Source organism: Nelumbo nucifera, chromosome 5 (genome assembly GCF_055504915.1).
Source record: "Nelumbo nucifera cultivar China Antique chromosome 5, China Antique-T2T, whole genome shotgun sequence".
Classification (NCBI taxonomy): domain Eukaryota; kingdom Viridiplantae; phylum Streptophyta; class Magnoliopsida; order Proteales; family Nelumbonaceae; genus Nelumbo; species Nelumbo nucifera.
The window spans coordinates 81483854-81497983 of record NC_142653.1 but is presented as its reverse complement, the minus strand read 5'-3'; the positions used below and the strand labels follow the sequence as shown (position 1 = coordinate 81497983).

Here is a 14130-nt window from a genome sequence, read left to right as displayed (position 1 = left end):
CATATGACTAGCATACCTAACCTTTTTTTGTTCATACCAACTCCTCTCCAGTAGAGAAAAGATTTCTCTTGTCGATGGGTCTTTTGCTCCCATCTCTGGCAAGGGGAATATTAAAGCCCCTAACTCCTTTGTATTATCCTTTGTCTTTCATGTTCCTAAACTCACTAACATTTTATCTGTTAGTAACTTAACAAAATCAATGAATTGCAGCATAACCTTCTTTCCTACTTATTGTGTTTTTCAGGACCTGAAATCTCAGAGGACAATTGGGAGTGGCCATGAGGCAAGTGGGATATATTTGTTGGATGTCTCTGATCAAAGTCCTGGATCACCTAGTGGAGTAACCTTGGAGTCTATTTCATCAAAGTCAGTTGATAGTCATGATATGTCATTAAGGATATTCCCTTAAACATTTTTTGAAACAAATGACTCAAAGTTGAAAAAGACAAATGACCAAATCTCAAAGTCCTAGATCACCTAGTGGAGTAACCTTGGAGTCTATTTCATCAAAGTCAGTTGATAGAGTCATGATATGTCATTTGAGATTTGGTCATTTGTCTTTTTCAACTTTGAGTCATTTGTTTCCAAAAATGTTTAAGGGATATCCTTATCGAGTCTTCATTGTGAGTCATGTGAACTTGCAAAACATTGTAGACAATCTATTTCATTGAGTAATAAAAGATCAATTTCTCATTTCCATATTGTGCACTCTGATGTGTGGGGGTCATATCATTTACTTGCTATGGGGGGTTACAAATATTTCATCATTTTTATTGATGATTTCTCTCGTTACACATGGATTTACCTAATGAAATCCTAGGATGAAGTGCCAAATATTGTACAAAAATTTCGTGAACTTATTCTTACACAATTTAACACTTGGATCAAAATATTTCGATCTGATAATGCAAAGGAATATTTTGAAAAGTCTTTCCTCCTACTTTGATACCTTTGGAGTTATTCATCAGAGTTCTTGTTCCTACACTCCACAACATAATGGAGTAGCAGAAAGGAAGAACCGACATGTGGTTGAAATTGCGAGGAGCCTCCTTTTTGCTTCCCATGTTCTTGTTAAGTTTTGGGGGGATGTTGTCCTTATAGCTACATACTTGATAAACCAAATGCCTTCCCATGTTCTGGAGATTAAAACTCCCTTTAGCCTTCCTATTTCCAAATGAGGATCTCTTCTCTCTTCCTCTCTGAGTATTTGGGTGCGCTTGCTATGTTGATGTTCACAACCATCAAAGACATAAGTTTGAGCCTAAAGCATACAAGTGTGTCTTCTTGGGATATGTCTCCACACAAAAGGGGTATTGCTGTTTTGATCCGGTTCGTGGCAGCCTTGTTTCTAGAGATGTCACATTTGCAGAGTTTGTTCCTTTCTTTGGTACTTTTCCTAAGGGGGAACATTCAGAGGAGTTGTTTGCGTTGTCACCATCTATCCCTCTTCCAATTCCCATTGAATCTTCTATTGAGTCTCCACTAATTGAGTCCTCTATTGGCTCTTCCTCCCACATTTTCTTCCCATCCTATTATCCAAAGGTGGTACCAGAGATAGAAACTCAGAGACATGCAAGTTGTTTCCACATCTTCAGATGAGCCTCTTGCACCTCCTATCACCACTGAGGTAGCAGGTCAGCCCTCTTCTACCACTTTGGATACCTTCCCTGACCTTGATCTCCCTATTGCTCTTTGCAAAGGCAAACGGAAATGTACAGCTCATTGCATTTCCAAACACATGTCCTACAACCTTCTTTCCCCTTCCTACTATTCCTTCCTTGCCTCTATTTCTATACATGTAACTCCTATAGACCTAAATCATAAGCTATCAACTACTGATGGTGAACTGTTGACTGATAGAGGAGTGTTCCAATGGTTGGGAAATTATTATACCTTTGCATGAATCGACTAGATATTTCCTATGCAGTTAGTGTAATTAGCTAGTTTAGGCATTCTCCTAGAGATATACATTTAGCAGCGGCTGAGAGGGTTCTGTGCTCTCCAATGTTTTAAAATGCGGAGGCGTGACGCGAGGTGTTCCACTACCTAGAGGTGTGAGGCGTAGTTCAGAACGCAAGAGGCACAAGCCTCCCGAACACAAGGAGGTGTAAGCCTCCTTAAGAGGAGGGGGGGTTAGGAGGAGGATGAAGAGTAAGGGGGGATCTCATTTTTACTTTATTTTTAATAAAAATCTTTTATATTAAGAAGAATAAAGATGCATTAACATTAGTTGAAAGGGGGGGGGGGTATGGGGGGCTTCGCTCCCTAGCCGAAAGGGCAAGGGGAAAACCACTTTCTTTCCCCTTATCTTTTCTTCCCTTCCCTTACCTTTTCTTTTCTTTCCTTTTCTCTTTTTTTCTTCTCTTTCTTTTTCTTTCCCTTCCCTTTCTTTTCCTTTCCTTTCCTTTCCTTTTTTTTCTTTTTTTCTTTTTTTCTGTCTTTTTATATAAGATGTGCACGAGGCACATAAAGTGTACGCCTCTAGCACGCCTCATGAAAAAAGTGCAAGAGGCATATGTCTCAGAGGTGTCAACGCCTCTAGCATACGCCTCAGGATGTTTTGGGAGCGCCTCGCTTGGAGGCACACCTCTAGGCGTACGCCTCCCACGGCTTTTAAAACACTGGTGCTATCTAAAAGGGACTCCAGAGAAAGGTATCTTGTTTGCTAAGCATGGACACATGAAGCTGGAAGCATACACTGATGTTGATTGGGCTGGATGTATTGATGATAGGAGGTCCACTTCAGGTTACTATGCTATGGTAATAGAGAACATTGTATCATAGTAAGAAGCAGTCTGTAGTGGCTAGATCCTCAGCTGAAGTAGAGTACAAGGCAATGGCATGTGGAGTTTTAGAACTTTTGTGGTTGAGATCACTTTTAGAAGAACTGGGTATAGACTATGAGAAGCCAATGATGTTATATTGTGACAACCAAGCCACTATCAACATTGCACATAATCTTGTTCAACATGACAAAACTAAGCACATAGAAGTTGACAGGCACTTTATACAAGAGAGAGTTGCTTCAGGAGAAGTTTGTCTACCATTTGTTGCTTCTGAAGAACAATTGGTTAATGTTTTGACAAAATGTGTTCTTAAAGTAAATCTAGTTCGCTATATAAGCAAGCTAGGCATGATTGATATCTATGCTCAGCTTGAGGGGGAGTGTAGAGAGACTTGGCTGAATGGGCTCTAACCCATTAGTGTCTTATTTATTAGTTCTTTCTTGTTATTTGTTCGTAATGGGCCTTTTCTTTATGGGCCTTTAACTCTTGTTTATGTTTTCTAAGTATGATGATGAGGTGGACGCCCACTTAAGGGCAGACTTGTAAATTATGTAACTTAAGTAAGATTAATAAAAAATTAGTGTGGGGAAAATAAGAGATTATCAAACTCCTTTCTCCTTTCTTCTCCATTCTTCCATATTCTTCTTGCTATCTTCTTCTTCTCTACTTCTTTTGCTATAATATATATTATTCTACTATTTTTTATTGGTCTAAATCACATCTAAATACTTGTAACCCCCCTTCGCAGATATATGATATGGCTCCCATAAATCAGAGTGCACAATATGAAAAAGAAAAATTAATCTTTTATTACTCACTGAATAAAAATGTCTACAATGTTTTGCAAGTTCACATGACTCACAATGAAGACTAGACAAAGAGACTCCCTTAAACATTTCTAGAAACAAACAACTCAAAGCAAAGGACAAATGACCAAAACATAAATGACATTTCATGATTCTATCAATCAGACTGAAGAAATAAACTCTAAAGCTACTCCATGAGGTGGTCCAAGACTTCCATTAAGTGTATCCAGCAAGTATATTCCATTCGCCTCATGACCACTCCCAATCATCTTCTGAGATTTCAGGTCCTAAAAAACATAATGAGTAGGAAAGAAGGTTATGTTGCGATTCATAGATTTAGTTAAGTTACTAATAAATAAAAGATTGGTGTTATGTTTTGAAACATGAAGAATAGAGGGTAAAACAAGGGAGTCAAGGGCTTTGATATCTCCTTTGCTAGAGATGAGAGCAAGAAACCCATTAGCAAGGGATATCTTCTCTCTACTAGAAAGGAGCTGATATGAACAAAACCAGTTAGATATGTCAGTCATATGGTCCGATGCTCCAAAATCAATAATCCAAGGGATTTTACGGTTACCTGAAATAGTAGTATGATTTGCAAAAGCACAAATACAGTAAGCAAACACAGATGAAGAGTTACTGCTTGAGGAGTTAGATGTTGCAACTGTAGTCTCCAAGTGATTAATTAGTCTCCCATACCTTTCAAATTCTGCCTTTATGACCACGAACTGCTACATAGCAGACTTCTCTTCATTGTTTTTATTTCTGCCTTTAGGTACAATTGCAACATTCGCATTCTTAAGCTTCCCAATCTAACCATTCTTCTTTGAATTGTTGTTGTTGTTGTTGTTGTTTTGAAACCTTTCAGGGAAAAGATCTGGATGTAGTTTCCAACAGGTGTCCTTAGTATGTTTCAATTTCTTAGAATATTCACACATCACCTCTTTCTTCTTAGTCGGCCCCTTTGGCTTTATCGAAGCATGTGCAAAATGCTTTGGAGGTGATCCCTATAATTGTACATACTGCCTACTCTCTTCACTACTCACCATAAAATATGCCTGAGCAAGGGTTACTTCATCTCTGGCCAAAATAATCTGCTTTGTAATGTCAAACTTAGGGTTGAGTCTTGTGAGAAACTCAAACACCCTGTTTCTTTCTACTAGTTTTCTGAATGTCTCTGCATCCCTGGTGCTCTCCCATACAACTGTCTCCATTACATCAATCTCCTGCCACAATGACTTCAACATAGAGTAGTAAACAGCTATACTCTTCTCCCATGTCTCAAATTGTTCACATCATTCTTCAGCTTATAGGCTCTTGCAGCATTCAATTTCTGAGAATATGTTTTTATAACACTGTCCCAAATTTCCTTAGCAAAAGTCATCTAGAGATAATGCTAACTTATATGAAGTTGCATAGAGTTGACTAACCATCCAATCACCATGTAATTCTCCTACATCCATTTTTCATATGTAGGACCAGTCTCTGCCGATTTCTTCTTGTTGCCTGAAAGATACCCCAGTTTACCTCTACTACAAGCACAAATCCTTATGATTTGTGCCCAAGGTAAGTAATTTGCTCAATCTAGCATAATTGTTACCACTCCAGCCAAAATGGAAACTTTCGGACCAAGCCCGAACACTGGGGTCTGCTTCATCTCACTTCCAGATTGCTCCATTGACCAAACGAAAATCCAAAAAAAAGTTTTTTTTTTGTTTCTATGGACATAACTAGGGTCAATCCAATACCAATAGGTCCCAAAATTAGGGTTTCACTATACCCGGCTAAATGGGAGAAAAGGGAAAAGAGTAACTGCTCCTAATAGAGCTTCCCAAACTCTTTCCAACTTCAGTTGCCCACTTCTAGAGATCAAAAGAAACCCCCCAAGCTCTGAATGCCACACTAAAACTATCTCTTTAACCTGTAACTGTGAACTCTCTAGTCGACTAGGATTTTGGGAAAAAAAAAACAGCAACCTCACTTTCTTGGCAATCTACAACCAAATTCTATCTCTCCAAACCCTCTACCAACTAGACACAAATGTTCTCTAAATAATCAGCAACTCATCTCTCCATACACTCTTATATTCAAAGGACGTATGAGGAAAAAAGAATAAAAAAAAGAAAAGAAAGGACAAGGTTCTCTGATACCAAGATGTGAATCAGTCCAATAAACTTGCAAATAATCTCAATTTTCAGCAAGGAAAAGAGAAGATAGAAGAGGTACAGCAAGAAAAGAAAAGAAGAAGATGGAGAAGGGAGAAGGAGAAAGAAGCTCAATGTCTTCTATCCTTAATCTCTAAAATTTTATTAATCCCACTTAATTAGAGATAGTTACAATTCTGCTTAAGTGAGCGGCCAGCTCATAATGATACTTAAAAGAAGCAAAAAAGAATTAGTAGGCCCATTATCAACCAAGCACAAGTAAGAAACAATAATAACAAAACATAAATCACTTGGGCCCATTCGACTCGGTCTCTCTACATATAGAAAATTATACGGGTTTCTTCTATAAATCTTCTTTCTCCTTAAATGCAATCTGCATTGCATGTTCACCTTTACTAGTATGTCATGAAGTCATGGGCTTGGCAAACAAATGAACAAGGTAGTTTAGAAGACAAACCTGCATGGATGACATTCCCAAGTCCATTAAGATTCCATCAACTCCATGGATCAAGAGTTCTCCATCAACTCCATGAAGAACAGACTTGATGTCTTTAAAATTTCTCAGGAGTGTATATGCTTTTAAATTTGAACCTGAGCGGCATGAATTAGCATTTAAGATGGCATTTATCTGAGCTTGAGCCATTTCATGTGCCATGGAATCAACATCTAATCCAATGTATAGTTGCAATTCAGAATGGGCTTGAATTATCTGGAGGTTTCTCATTACAAAATGAAAGAGAAATTATAATTAATTGTCAAAATTAAAGAATGAGAGTGGAAATGAAACAACAAAGAAATAAAGGGGCAATATAAAAACATCATCATCATCTAAGCCTTGCCCCAACTATATAGAGTTGACTACAAGTTAAAAACCCAACCATGAAAATAAATAAATAAAAACCTAACATCATTGTATGGCCTGCTAATGTCAGCAGGGACTTCAGCTCAAACATTCAACAGCAGAAGATATCAAGAGAATAGATCTGCCTTGTTACCAAGTAGGGGAGGATTAGGATGAGATAAGATGAAGAAAGGGAGGAAGAAGAACAAGAAGAAAATGCCTGCTAGTGGAAGATAATGAAATTAGAAAAATACCCAAGTGATTAAAAACTAATATATTCAACAGATCATAAACATTTGTTAGAATCTATTGACTGTTTTTTTATGAGTACTCTATTTATTATTTTTTTAATCAATAGAACCCACTCAAAAATATTGTTCAGATTCCCCATCTTAAGGGAGATGGTGAAATTTCTAATTATTTCCTCTAGACAATCCACATCCCAGATGATCAATATTCTACTTGGTGTTCCCCAAGAAGAATCGTAAATTCAATTCTTTGTTTTCAGCACCCTAGATGCTTTTTTTTTTCCCATTTGAGGTCAACTTCTAACAGCTTTGTTTCTTGAATCACTATAATAATACACCCCAGATGCTTTTTGCCCAGGAATAAAGGTGCAATACTTGTTATTTGCTTCAAAGGAAAAGATCTACTTGGTTCTTATCCCCTAATAGGTGTTTCCTTTGCCAATGGTGAAACTTGAGAGCTGTTACCACTTGTTAATCTCCTGCACCTTTGTTTCTGCTATTTGGGATTGGTTCTTCTCTTTGTTTGGTTGCAGGTGGATTCTATTCTCCCATCAAGTATACAAGGTTTATTTGCTTCTTCCTTTGTTAGGTGGTTAAAGAGGGGCAGAGTAATGTGGAGATGTATACAGGCTGCCATTTTCTGGACGATCTGGGAAGAAAGGAACTCAGATTTTTTTTCCGAAAAGGGAATAAGTAAAGAGGCTATAATTGAAGCTGTAACTATTAGGTCGTGCAATGGGTAAAATTGCAAGAGATGTTTGAAGATATCTCTATAGATATGTTGGTTAGAAATTTGAAGGAAGTGGCCAATTCAGCACCAATTCAAATGAAAACTAGCCCCCTTTGGTCTACACCAGCTCCTAGACTTATTAAATTGAACTTTGATGGGAGTAGTGAAGGTAATTTGGGACCTTTAGGTATTGGAGGAACTTTCAGAGAGGAGGAAAGGTAAGTTATTGGGGTGGGGGATTCTCTTAGAGCTGAGATCATGGCAGTACTGAAAGAGTTAAAGAAGGATAAGGAATTGACTTTACAAAAGTTAGTTGTTGAAGGAGATTCTAAAGTGATTATAGAATGTTGCATAAAGGAAACAAACAGAATATGGAAATATGCTAATGAAAAATAGGGAGTTCAAATGGTTAACTCAGGGTGTAGAGATTCAGCTTCAATGGATAAAGAGAAGTGCCAACTCATTTGCGGATGAACTTGCTAAGCAAGGGGTGGGAAGGGAACATATGTTTTGGGCTGTGTTGTAACTTGTTTAACCATAGCTTCCTGTTGTAACTTGCTTAACTATAGATCCTCCTAGAAAAGGACTTTTTCCCCACACCCCACATCATATCTAGTAAGATGTAGGAAGGTAGGGAGTACATCATGAATTGATTTCCAAGGGGATGCTGAAGAAGTAGGAGGCCACCTTTTTGTCCCAACTATTGTCCATAGCACCATGAAATACTTACAATGACCTTATGCCATAACCTGTCTCTTTCAAGCACCCAACGTCACAACCAATTGCCTAGTAAAGCTGTATTTTTGTGAATCAAATTCCCAACAATCCCTAGCCTACCATGTTTCTTAGACATACTAATTCCCATTTTATCAAATGATCTTTCTCCCTCAATTCCCAAACAGAATCCCTCATTTATTTCTCTAATAGCCTTGCCACTTTTACTGGCATACAGAAGGTAGAGAGAAAGTAAACAGGTAAATTAACCATTTTGGACTGAACTAGAATAATCCTTTCACCTAGAGAGATAAAATTCCTTTCCCATAATACCAATTTCTTAGCAAACCTCTCCACCACAGGCTTCCAAAAGCCTTCCATTCTTGGGTTTCCATCCAAAGGGAGCACAAGTAGTCCAATGTAAACTACAACTTGGGCCGGGTTAGCCTGAACCTAACCCTAACCCAACCTGAAAAAGTCGGCTTGATGCTTGGGTTAGGGTTAGAGTTGGAATTCATGAACCCGACTTTACTTCGGGCTAGGTTAGGGTTGACCCCTCGGCAGTGTTTTAAAAGCGCAAGGCAATAAAAAAGGCGTAGGGGTCAATTAGCACCTAAGGCACAAGGCACAAGGCACAAGACGAGGCACGCGCCTATTTAAGCAACACGCAAAAATTTAAAAAAAAAATCAAAAAATGCTAAAAAATTCAAAAAAATAAAAAAAAAATATATAAATCATAATATTAATAAAAATATAAACTTAAATTTTAAAATAAATGTTTTAAAAAACCTATTATCTAAAATTAAAATACATAAACATAATATGTAAAGCATATTCACATGAGAATTTAAAAATGAAATCAAACATATAAAACATTTTCAAGCATATAAAACCCACAATCTCTCTTTTTCTCAATTACATTACTTCAAGTAGCTATTGTGACACATTACATTCCTAATTCTACGAGCCTCCTTTGTGCCACACCCCTCGAGGCAAGCCCAAACAAGTCCAAAAAAAGCCCAAACAAGCCCAACTGCTAGACTCAAAAAAAGGAAAAAGCGTCAAATTTTCAAAAGGTGCACACCTAGGCTGAGGCACAAGGCGCACGCCTAGGCTGAGGCACAAGGCGCACTAGGCACACCAGGCATGCGCCTTTTGAAAGCATTGTGCCTATGACCTAGGCAAGGTGCCTACCCTAGAATGCGCCTCAATGCCCTCGCCTATGCGCTTAGGCATGCCTTTTAAATCATTGCCCCTCGGGCAACTCAATCCAACCTGAACCCGACTCTATAGTACATGTCATATATAAATATATGTTGCATATGTGATATATCATACATTGATTTGTTTATATGCATGATAGTTGTATAGCCCCCACCACATACTATCATGTCTTTCTTTTAAGATAATCACTTAATCCTATTTGGAAAGATTAATACCTTAATAACATATTTTATGTTTTTGGAATACTTTATTCTTCATTTCCTTTCTGCTAGTTGCTGCCCATAAAAGATCTATCATAAGTCATAATAAACTATAGTCATTTCAAACACTTATTTTTTCTAAATTTTGTACTAAAAGAACCAATAAAAACATCAACAAACAAACACTAATAAAACATAGGATTAATATATGTACTGAAAATTGAGTTAAGATCTGAGATTGAAAAGTTCTGCGAGATTTTAAGGGATAGGAAGAAGGTTGGGTTGGGCCCAACCTGAAGTTGACTTCGGGTTGGGTTGGGTTAGGGTTGAAGGAATTTAGTTACGGTTAGGATTGGGTAGGTCAGGTTGGATTAAGATTAGGGTTGGGAGTTTAGAACTTACGGTTGGCCTTAACCCAACCTAGCCCAGCCCAACTTGCAGCCCTACTCCAAAGGACAGTTTTTAATCCCACACTCTAAGATCCTTGCAAGCTCCCTGGTCTTCTTAAGAATAAGAGTACAAATGTAGAACCATGTTCTTGTTGATAATGCCATTATAGTGGAAATCTTCAAAGATACCTAGTGAGTTCTCTTTGACAATATCCTGATACACCTAGTAGAAGCCCATGGTGAATTTGTTAAATCTAGATCTTAATATTCTTCTAACCCAAAATAACTTTCTTGATCTCTTCTTCCGCAAAGGGTCTCTCCAACCAAGATGCATATTCCACATTCAAGTCCCTCCACAATCAGCCTTCGAGCCAGGGATGAGTGGTCCTAGAGTGCATATCTCCTCCAGTTTTGATATTGGCTCCATGAACTACCAATTAAAAGATTGGATGGATTATTTGTTTTATTTCCACTAGTAAGTATTGAAAAGAATTTGGAGCTTCCGTCTCATTATTTAATCCACTTGCACCTAGCCTCTTCTCTTTAGAAAACCTTTGTAGAAACCACTGATGTGGTCCCCACCTCTTTCTATTGTACTCGTATACAACTACTAGTAATTTAAGTATCAGTCCACAATTAGTTGTTAGTCTTTTACTAGGACTTTAGTCTTTTAGTCTTTTATTATGACTTTAATTGTTGTCTTTTATTAGGATTTTAATTTTGCCATGTAAGCAGTCTTATCCTTACTTCAGAATTAATATAAATAGAAAGAGGGGGGCGGCATATTAAGCATCCTCTTCTTTTTTGAAATCCTTCCTTCGAAATCTTCTTCTCTTCTTTTCTCTTCCTCCTCTCTGTTCAGTGGGCTGATTTATGTTGGACCGATTTATGTTTAGTTTGTTGACTTTTAAATTAAGAAGTTGTTGGGCCTTGGGCCCATTAGTCTTTTATTTTTAAAAGAATTGTAAGTACTTAGTTGAGTTGCCACCCTACTAGGGGCATCTTTGTAATATCCCATATTTAAGTTAATTATAAATAGAATGAGGGGCTGGCGGCTAGGGTTATGCATCACTATCCTAGTCGACCTTCTTCTCCTTTTCTTCCCTTTCCTCTGTCTATTGCTGAAACCCCCAACTTTCTCCTCTTCCTTTCACAAGAAGCTTGGCCGAATCAGCACATAAAGCTTTCTACTTGGTATCAGAGCAGGTTGAAGGTTCTTGAAGAGATTCACTCCTGCAGCCCTAGATCGGCCAACTGCATGGAGATTTAAGAAGCTGATTGAAGCTCTCAGGTAAGCCCAATTTTTGGATTTTCTTGATGGATCTGTATGCCTTGTAGCTGGTCTAGGGTTTCTCATCAGAATCAAGAAAAACTGGAGAAAGGGGAAGAGTCTTGATTTTGTTGGACTCTTCAATTTTGACCTAGGTAGTGGCGCCCTAATTTTTTAGGGTTCCTCTGGGTTTTTTGTAAGGGGCGATTCAAGTTCCATGTGGTTTGGAGGCTTCTAGAGAGGGCGGTTGCTTTTTCTCTCTCTTCTCCCATCCCACTGAAAAGGAATCTTTCATGGGAAGAAAGTCCAAGACACCAAAGGAGTGTCGTTGGTTCCAGAAGGTATTCTGTTTGTTCTTGCTGCATTTTTTGGTTGTTTTTTGTACCTCTTTTGAGACATATGGAGGGACACAGAGTTGAATATAAACCCGGGAATGAAATGGGACCAGTGGGAGGAGGTGCTGGAGACCCCTTTGGAGTTGGGACCATTACTACAGTTTGGTTGGATGGTACAAACTACTTGGAATGGTCCCAATCTGCAAAGATGGCCATTGGGGCTCGTGGAAAATTGGGGTATATTACTGGTGAAGAGGTGAAACCCGAAACTGACAACTCCCGGTGGGTGCAGGAAAATTATATGGTAAGTGTTGTGAAATCTAAACAGAATGGCAATGAAAACAAAAAGGAAGACAAAAAGGACTTGGTCTGTGACTACTATAAGAAGCCTAAGCATACAAGAGACACTTGTTGGAAGCTTCACCCACATCTTGTGCCGACCAGATTGAAGAATAAGAAAGGAAATGTGCACATGGCAGTTACCGGTGATACTCCGGCCCCCCCTACTATAGCTGCTTTGGAGTCCGTTGCAGCTGCTGCAGTAAGGGCCGAGCTTGAGAGGTTTGGATTACTTCTGAATCAGAGGGATACAGCTAGTTCCAGTTCAGCCGCAAGCGGACAACAAGGTACAGGTAGCACAGGTGGAGCCCACTCTACCTCCTTTGCCCACACAGGTAGTTCACATGTCACTGCAAACTATGTTTTTGCTTCAAGTAAGGAGAGATCTCCTTGGATTATAAACTCTGAAGCCTCAAAGCATATGACCCATTGCTCCACTATTTTCTCTTCTTATCAGCTCTGTTCTGACAGAGATAGGGTCTCCACAGCTGATGGATCCCATGTTCCTATTGCTGGGAAGGGATCTGTCAAGATCAATGATTCTATTTGCTTACCCTCTGTCCTCCATGTTCCTAGATTGAGCACTAATTTGTTATTTGTTAGTAGTCTGACTAAGAATCTGAACTGCTCAGTAATTTTTTCTCCTAGACGCTGTATTTTGCAGGATCTGGATTCAAAGAGGATGATTGGGAGTGGTCGTGAAGTGAATGGAATCTACCTCCTGGATGCTCTCCCTCTTCACCAAAGCCATCATGTTTGCAGAGATAGTGAGTCAAAATCTATGGGTCAGATTATGCTTTGGCACAACCATCTGGGTCATTTATCCTTTTCTTCTTTGAGTTGTTTGTTTCCAAAACTGTTTAAGTCTGTGAATCTGTCATGTTTAAAGTGTGAGGGTTGTGAACTTGGAAAGCATTGTAGACACCCTTTTAAACCTAGTAATAAAAGATGTTCTTCTCCCTTTGATGTTATTCATTCGGATGTGTGGGGCCCTTATCATGTTCCCTCTATGGGCGGCTATCGCTATTTTCTCCTGTTTGTGGATGATTTCTCTCGATATTCCTGGATTTACCTGATGAAATCACGCGATGAAGTACCATCCTTGGTGAAGCAATTCCACCAGATGGTACTAACACAGTTTGGGACAAGAATAAAGATGTTCAGATTTGACAATGCTAGGGAATATTTTAAGAGACATCTTGCTTCATATCTATTGGAGTATGGTGTTGTCCATCAGAGCAGTTGCCCCTATAGTCCACAGTAGAATGGTGTTGCAGAGAGGAAGAACAGACACATCGTTGAGACGGCAAGAAGCATGACGATCACAGCCACAGTTCCGATTCGTTTTTGGGGTGATGCAGTTCTCACGGCAGTATATCTGATTAACAGAGTGCCCTCTCGTGTACTCGGATTCAGGACCCCATTCAGCCTTCTTTTTCCTCAGGGGGAGATGTTTCATATTCCTCTAAGGGTGTTTGGATGCGTCTGCTTTGCACATATTCTTGGCCCTTACTGTTCGAAGCTTGATCCCAAGGCAAAGAAATGTGTTTTCCTTGGATATGCAGAGAATCAGAAAGGGTACCGCTGCTATGATCCAATCTCTGGGAACCGGTATGTTACTATGGATGTTACCTTTTTTTAATCTACATACTTCTTCTCAAAGGATCCTTCTCAAGGGGAGTGTTTTGGGGAAGTTAGTCAGCAGTCTATCCCTCTCCCAGTTCCAGTTCCTATGTCTACTCCTATGCTTGACCACCACCCGATGTCACCCACCTTGCCACCTCCTTTGCGTTCCATTAATCCTACTAACACTATTACAGATAACCTTGATCTCCCTATTGCTCTTAGGAAAGGGAAGAGAAAGTGCACTGCTCATTGTATCTCACAGTACTTATCCTACAGTGGACTTTCTCCTTCCTACCGTGCTTTTCTCTCTTCTCTTGATTCAGTGTCTATACCCAAGGGTGTTAGTGAGGCTCTCTCCAAACCTGAGTGGAAGACAACTATGCAGGAAGAGATGGAGGCTTTGATTAAGAATCAAACATGGGAAATTGTGGACCTACCAGAAGGCAAGGAGACAATT

The 14130-nt window shown here is 39.1% G+C and overlaps 1 protein-coding gene across 2 annotated transcripts in view; it reads right to left on the bottom strand.

The window, feature by feature from the left end:
• Positions 1 to 14130, bottom strand: part of LOC104593820 (mraW methylase family protein) — a 59717-nt gene that overhangs the window by 26587 nt on the left and 19000 nt on the right. Inside the window, exon 2 of one of the 2 annotated variants that reach the window (XM_010253838.3) lies at positions 6215 to 6466. The exons of the other annotated variant lie outside the window; for it this stretch is intronic. Within the exon in view, the coding sequence (XP_010252140.1) occupies positions 6215 to 6466 (252 nt within the window). The remainder of the gene's footprint in view (positions 1 to 6214; positions 6467 to 14130) is intronic. 2 annotated transcript variants of the gene reach the window in all.